This window comes from Octopus bimaculoides, chromosome 28 (genome assembly GCF_001194135.2).
Source record: "Octopus bimaculoides isolate UCB-OBI-ISO-001 chromosome 28, ASM119413v2, whole genome shotgun sequence".
NCBI classification, from domain to species: domain Eukaryota; kingdom Metazoa; phylum Mollusca; class Cephalopoda; order Octopoda; family Octopodidae; genus Octopus; species Octopus bimaculoides.
Window position 1 is genome coordinate 7,492,075 of NC_069008.1, and position 7,947 is coordinate 7,500,021.

The following is a 7,947-nucleotide window of genomic DNA, read 5'->3' on the forward strand; positions in this document are numbered from 1 at the left end:
AATTGCAGTTTCGAAGATATTTGTTAGCCATTCAAGGAAAACAAAAAAAAAAACCCGTTAGATTCACTTCAACATTTAATATTAAAAAAACAATTGCATATAAGAACACACAAAATACCGTTAGACTCACTTCAACATTCAAATTTAATTTATGCCAAAATATTTTCGTCGCTCTGAAACCACAACCTGTTCACTGACAAAACTTTGTGTTGCATCTGCAAGTTCTGAAATCTCTAAGAGATCAACGCAGTAGTTCGAAACCAGGATTGGTCTACTGGTTTCGGCGCTAGGAGATGGTAGGGTTCGCTCCCTTGCAATTTTATCGGATGCAAACCGTCAAATAGATCTCGAACACCTTGTAAGACAGATTACGGTGATTCTAGCAACTAGCAAGTCTACCCATCTACGGTGGAGGAATGAAGGAGGGAAGTCATAACAGCAGCATGTATTGAGAAATATGTAAATGGACTTGAAAGATCACTGGGTGATATCTTAGAGAAATCACATTATTGTTGGCGATACAGCATTTTGTCGCAGCTATATGACGTGTTTGCGATTAAGTGACATGTGTTGATGACCGACATATCATCAACTAAGTGACGTGTTGATGATGACCGATTCACTCCCAAACTGAAATAGGCTCCCAGTCTCTGTATCATGAACGAAAGCCAGAGCTTCCTGCGACAACTACATAAAATGTATTAAGAAAAAAATGTTATTTAGATATACTTTTATTTTAGTTGTTTACACTATTTTACGCTTGTTCATACTTTTATACAAAGTTCCTTATTTGAATTATGACTCATATTCCTTTCGATAATATCAATATGATCACAGAACTTTGCAGGCGATATTTTCTGTTTGGTCGTCACTAATTTTCAAATTACTAGAGTCCGCTGCTCTACTCATAGCGCCGTATAACTGGCCGTGTGTAGAAATACACCTACACGATCTAATATCTGGTTCTGTGCCTTCTTTGGTGTGAATGCGCGAGCAGAATCATTAGGGTTGCAAAAAATCAGACTAAGGCTTACTTCTCACTCTTCTATGCGAATAATGTCAGGATGTTCTGGTACCATGGGTTATTTTGATTGACAAAACTGAGATGTAAATAACACCGCTTCAATTGGCCGTTTCGAATCTTGCTCGAGACTGACACACTTCAATAACCACTAAATAATCACACACACTATATACTGACATACACTTTTTCCATTTTATTAATAGTATCAACCGTCCTCGACCCCCCCCCCCCCTTTGTATCTACGGTGGGGACACGAACTATACAATGAAAATCCAGAGTTACTGGTTATCGATGAATTTTTAATAAAAATGCGAAGGTGGTTTATAATTTCAAAAATCGATATCCACGAAATAATCATACTTTCTGATTTTTTAATACTAAAAACCTTCCCGACGACCGTCTCGTAATCCCGAAAAATATCGTAACCACTGGTCCAGTAGGTCTGGCCGTGAAAAGTGAACAGACAAAGAGACGGACTTAACGCCCATTATAGTAAGATAGCAAATCTGCCCATCTACGGTGGGAAATAAAGGGATAGTATCGCAAATCTAAGCCCTCTAAATTCACGAACTATAACGGTGGGGAAATCCAGAGTTTATCCTCGTCACCGGAATTTTAACAAAAAAAAAAAAAAGAAAAGCATCAAAGGTGATTTATTAATACAAAACTCAATTTCCATTAAATAATCATTCTTTTTCACATTTTTTCGCTGCAAACTTTCCTGATTGCCTCCTTCGTACTCCCGAAAAACACTGTGACCGCTGGTCCAGCCGTTTGACCATGAAGAGGAAACAGACAGACGGACATAACGCCCATTATAGCAAGATTTATTATTTATTCTGCTCTCTGATGAACACCTCTTACCGTCATTTGATTGCTTTTGAACTCACTGGTGTTTATATGGCAACAATGACTGCATGTCTTTTCATTTCTAGTTTTAGCATTTTATCTGCTGTGATGGCACTAAAAGACAAACATCTTTTAAGTGGTTTAAAGAGAGTGCAAATGTGCTTTCAAATACCACTCGTACCCTGTATGTTACAAGGACATGTGCATGTTTATGGTTAAGTCATATGCCTTCCACGCGCACGTGTGTGCGTGCGTACACGGACATACACACACTCTAACATATACACAAACACACACACACACACGCGTGCGTCTTTGAGTGTAAATCAATGTGTTGTGGTAGCATGAATTGGCTTGGAGATAATGTTGTGATGACATTTTCAGACAATTGCTTATGATGTGGGTGATATCTTTGGTGTTAACTCCACAAAACTGGTGCTGCACTTGTGGAGTTAACACCAAAGATATCACCCACATCATAAGCAATTGTCTGAAAATGTCATCACAACATTATCTACCAATGAGACACGATGTTGTAGCTACAACACTGTATAATGAGATCTGTCAGAAGGATAACTTTGAGGCCAAAGAAATAAGAACCCACAGTATGGTGGAAGCCATAGCTGCTCATAATAAAAAGGAACACTGGTGGAATGTGCCAGGGAAGACCTCAACAAAATGTAAACATAATAGACCTGACATAATGATTTGGAATAGAGAAGAGAAACTGTGTACAGTTGTGGAAATCAGCTGCCCTGCTGATGTTAACATAAAGCTAAAGATCAGTGAAAAAGAAAAATATGCTGAATTATTAAGAAATCTACAGTTACTCTATCCAGATTACAAGTCCAGAAAGGAGAAAGCTAATTCTAAGACTACAGATTCAAGCCATCACTGGAACTGTAAAAAATTTGTATAACTTTCCAGAAGTTTATCATTTAAGTACATAAGTGTATGTCTAAACATGCAACTATATGCATGAGAATACATACATAAAACAAAACATACAAATCTACACATGCACTGATTCCAAATACTGCACATATACATACATACACAAATACCCTGTTGATGTTGTTGAAACTCCAGCGAAGGAGCCTTGGATCTAGGTTAAAAACCAGCTCTTTCACTATTAGCAAGAAATCTTGAAATAAAACTAAATAGTAACATGCATACATACAGACAGACATGCATTTGAAACTCAAACTAGCTTACCTGGTAATGTCGGGCCCTTGGATTAAAATGTGTTGGTGTATCCTGATAGACATGCTTCAATATTTATCAATCATTTTCTAAGTGGGGAAGTTCATAAGGACAAGGACTAAGAAAGAATATTATGAGGAAAACAAACTGTGGCAGTCAACAAAAAAGGTATTCAATTCTTTTGAATTTGAAAACCCTAACATTAAAGCTAAAATTATCTCTGTTAAAAGGAAATTCCCATCAGAGAAATTTATTCATTTGCAAATGATATTAAACAGAAAGGTGAAGACTATGAAATTTGAAATTTACAAAACAGTTTAACCAGAGATAGGATCGTATGTGGAATGAAAAACAAAGATATTCAAAAGCTACTGCTTCAGGGTGCAGAATTAATGTTAAAAAAAAAAAAGCAGTAGATAAATGTAGAGTTAATATAAGTGCTACACCAGTAAAAAGCATCATGGAAGAATCTTTAGCGTCAGCTGGGATACAAAACAAATATCAACAAACAAGATAAAACAAGCCAGGACAGTTTAAAAGCACATCATTAAAAGCTCAAAGAAAAAGCCTAAGAAATAGCTGCATCCATTCGTGTGGAAAATGAGTTGCATTCACCCACCTAAAATAATGCTATGCCTACGGAAAATATGCATAAAATGCAGACACCGAATCATTTTGCCAATGTGTGCCACTCTAAACAATCACAGGAGATGTCAGGAATATGTATATAGGAAAACAATCCTTCATCATCATCATCATCATCATCATTTAACGTCTGCTTTCCATGCTAGCATGGGTTGGACGATTTGACTGAGGACTGGTGAAACCGGATGGCAACACTAGCCTCCAATCTGATTTGGCAGAGTTTCTACAGCTGGATGCCCTTCCTAACGCCAACCACTCAGAGAGTGTAGTGGGTGCTTTTACTTGTCACCCACACGAAGGCCAGACAGGTGGTACTGGCACACACTGGAAATAAATGCAGTAATATTTGACAGGACACAAGCCGTCATAGTAGAAGATAAACAGAGCATTGACTTCAAACTTGTTACTGCAGCACAAGCAAATATCATTCCAAACAGCAGACTATGTTCATTTTGTACAGGACTACAACAGCAAATTAATGTCCAGCTGAAAAAATAGTCAGTACACCATCCAGCCAGATGGTCAAATTGAACAACAAAGTTATGAAACATATTTCAATTTCATTCTGAAAGTATCACCTTTCCAAAGAGAAAAGGTATATAAAGTGGTTGGTGTTAGGAAGGGCATCCAGCCATAGAAACCATACCAGAAGGACATGGAACCTGAACAGCCCTTCAATTGTTCAGCTTTGTCAAACCATCCAACCCATGCCAGCAGGGAAAACAGATGTTAAATGATGATGATGATTTGTGTATTTTTATGGATTGTCTAGAAACATTTTCCTTAAGTCTTTTTTGAAGTTTGTGAAGTTCATTAAGCTTTAGAAAATTTTTCTTTAAGTGGTTTTTTGATCCTTCTTAAGAAAAAAAATTTCTAAACATTTCTAAAAACAAAATTTCTATAAAAATTATTTTTCACCTTTTCTTGTACTGTTCTAACTTGATTTTAACTTCTTTCTTTTAACTTCCCTTAATCTATTCATTTACAGTATTTCACCTTTTCCTTTACCTTCTTAATCTCTCCATCTAACAGCATCACCCTGTTGTCTCTCCATATTATTTATAATATAATGACTGAACAGTAATATTATCACTGCTATATGGTAATAAATTTCTCAGAAATTTCATCAAAATGTCATATAAATCAGTAGTACTTTTTCTTCTATCTGGAAAAATAAGTGAACTAAAAATAGCAAAAGTGAAATTAAATGCAGAGTGCAAGACAGAAGAAAGCGCTGGTTTGCTCACGTGATGTGGATGGATGCCGACAGCTCCATAAAGAAGTGCCAATCTTTCAAAGTGGATGGAACTCATGGAAGAGAGAGACCCAGGAAGACATGGGGTGATGTACTGAAGGAAACCTAAGGATGCTGAACCTTTCAGATGAGATGGCAAAGGATCAAGATACCTGGTGCCTTGCTGTACTCAAGAAGACCCATCCTCCACAGCAGAAGTGTTAAGACTGCATCTCCTGAAGAGGACTGGCCAGCAAGTGGGCTGGTACCTCATAAAAAAAACCACATGTGCTAGCACCATGTAAAAGTGCTTGTGCCAGTGCCATGATAAAAGCACCCAGCATACACTATAAAGTGGTTGACATTAGGAAGGGCATCCAGATGTAGAAATCAAACCAAATCAAACTCGAACCTGGGGCAGCTCTCCAGCTTGTCAACTCTGGTCAAACCGTCCAACCCATACCAGCATGAAAAATGGATGTTATAGGATATAACATATCAGGTGCAGGCATGGGTGTGTGGTAAGATGCTTGCTTCCTAATCACTTGGTTCCAGGTTCAGTCTCACTGTGTGGCACCTTGGACAAGTATCTTCTGCTATAGACTCAAGTCGACCAAAGCCTTGTGAGTGGATTTGGTAGACAGAAACTGAAAGAGGCCCATCACATATGTGTGTGTGTGTGTGCGTGTGTGTGTGTGTGTGTGTGTGTCTTTGTGTCTGTTTGTCCCCCACCACTGCCTGAAAACTGGTACTGGTGTGTTTAACTCCCCATAACTTAGCAGTTTGGTAAAACAAACTGACAGAATAAGCACCAGACTTGGAGAGAAAAAAGTACTGGGGTCAATTCTTTTGACTAAAAATTCTCCAAGGTGGTGCCCCAGCATGGTCGCAGTCTAATGAGTGAAACAAGTAAAAGATAAGAAGATCAAAGATATCATGTTAGAAGGTTGTACTTTCATCCTTGTTTCAATATGTTTATTGTTACATAAAACATTTCTTTCACAGAAGCCTTTTGACATTGATAGAATCACTCTTCTATACGTATGGAGATAAACATAGTTAATTGTCTGTTCAGAGCAATGCTGCTCAACCAGGGTCCAAGTAAGACTTCTGGGGGTCAACACAAGCAAAATAGCAAATTAGGGATTCACAGTAGTTCATTAAGGGTCCATGATAAAATTTTGCTTTAGATGTATTTATTACAAGAAGCAGTTAGGTTTCTTTCTCTGGTGTTTTACATAGTTCAGCCTACACAAGTTAATGCATAAAAAACAAAACAGGATACTTGAAAGACGTTTCTATAAAACAAGTTTTTAAACATCGAATTGCTATGGGGGTCCACCAGAATAAAATAGTAATCAAAGGAGTCCATAGAAATGATTTATCACAGACATCACAGTTAAGTGGGTTTCCTGTCATGAATGCCTTTGTGCTTAATTAAATCATTGTTTCGAGAAAAACATTTATTACAAATATCACATTGATAGGGTTTCTCTCCTGTATGAATGAGTTTGTGTTTAGTTAAATTACCTATTTGTGAGAATGATTTTCCACAGATATCACAGTCATGTGGCTTCTCTCCTGTGTGAATGCGTATGTGCTTAGTTAATGTACTTCCATCAGAAAATGATTTACCACAGATATCGCAGCGATATGGTTTTTCTCCTGTATGAATACGTTTGTGTTTAATTAAGGTACTTCCTTCAGAGAATGATTTACCACAGATATTACAGTGATAAGGTTTCTCTCCTGTATGAATGTTTTTGTGAGTAGCCAAGTGATCATTTCGAGAAAATGATTTACCACAAATATCACAATGATATGGTTTCTCTCCTGTATGAGTATGTTTGTGTATATTTAAGTGATCATTTCGAGAGAATGATTTGCCACAGATATCACAGCGATATTGTTTCTCTCCTGTATGGATGCGTTTGTGTTTAGTTAAGTCATGATTTTGAGAGAATGACTTACCACAAATATCACAATGATATGGTTTCTCTCCTGTATGTGTACGTTTATGAGTAGTGAGGGTACGTTTTCGAGAGAAGCACTTTTTACAGATATCACAGTAGTATAATACTTTACCTGCATCTTTTGACATCTCCTCTGTATAGTCAATCTTTTTAGACTGTGTCTTACGTTTAGCACCGTCCTCACCCAATTTGTTTTCCATAATTTCTCACAATATACAGGCTTTTCTTTGTTAGTCAAACAAATATAAATTCAACTATGTATCATCAATTCTAAAGTCATTCAATGTATGAAGAACTTGCATATCCTTTCGTAGTCCTTGTATAATTAGAATGCAGGATCATCCAAACATTAATGAACGGAAATATTGCTCATTATCTCTGTGTTTGATCAAATATTTTAAAGTAATTCTATCATAATTCTACATGAACAAGGTTATATCTCTTTGGTGTAAATAACTTCCTTTAGTCTTTGAAAGATAATGGATATATGATGATTTGTTGAAAGTCAAAAATTATTCTTTAATTCTGATGTCATTTGGTTTCCTGGAATAAAAGAAAAACAGTGTAAACAATAGCAGATACTTTTTTAAAAAATGAAGATTTAACAGTGGAAATTTGACATCTTTGATGATAATTATATTGATAAATAAGGCAGTGAGCTGGCAGAAACATTAGCATGCTGGGCAAAATGCTTAGCGGTATTTCTGAGTTCAAATTCCACTGAGGTCGATTTTTACTTTCATCTTTTTGGGGTCAAAATAAGTACCAGTTGAGCACTGGGGTCATTGTAATTGACTTACCTGCCTCCCCCAAAATTGCTGGCCTTGTGCCAAAATTTGAAATCAATATTTATTCAGAATCAGGTGGTGAGTTGACAGAATCGTTAGCATGGTCTTCGGCAAAATTCTTAGTGGTATTTTGTATCTTTATATTCTGAGTTCAAATTCCACTGAGGTCACCTTTGCCTTTCATCCTTTCAGGGTTGATAAAATGAGTACCAGTCAAGAACTGGGGTCAAG

General features: G+C 36.9%; 1 protein-coding gene across 1 annotated transcript in view; it reads right to left on the minus strand.

Moving 5' to 3' along the window:
- Positions 1-3,426: 3,426 nt before the first annotated feature.
- LOC128251132 (zinc finger protein 239-like) overlaps positions 3,427-7,947 on the minus strand; it is a 10,880-nt gene continuing 6,359 nt past the window's right edge. The window contains exon 2 of the mRNA XM_052977583.1: positions 3,427-7,471. Within this exon, the coding sequence (XP_052833543.1) occupies positions 6,355-7,128 (774 nt within the window). The 5' untranslated portion in view covers positions 7,129-7,471 and the 3' untranslated portion in view covers positions 3,427-6,354. The remainder of the gene's footprint in view (positions 7,472-7,947) is intronic.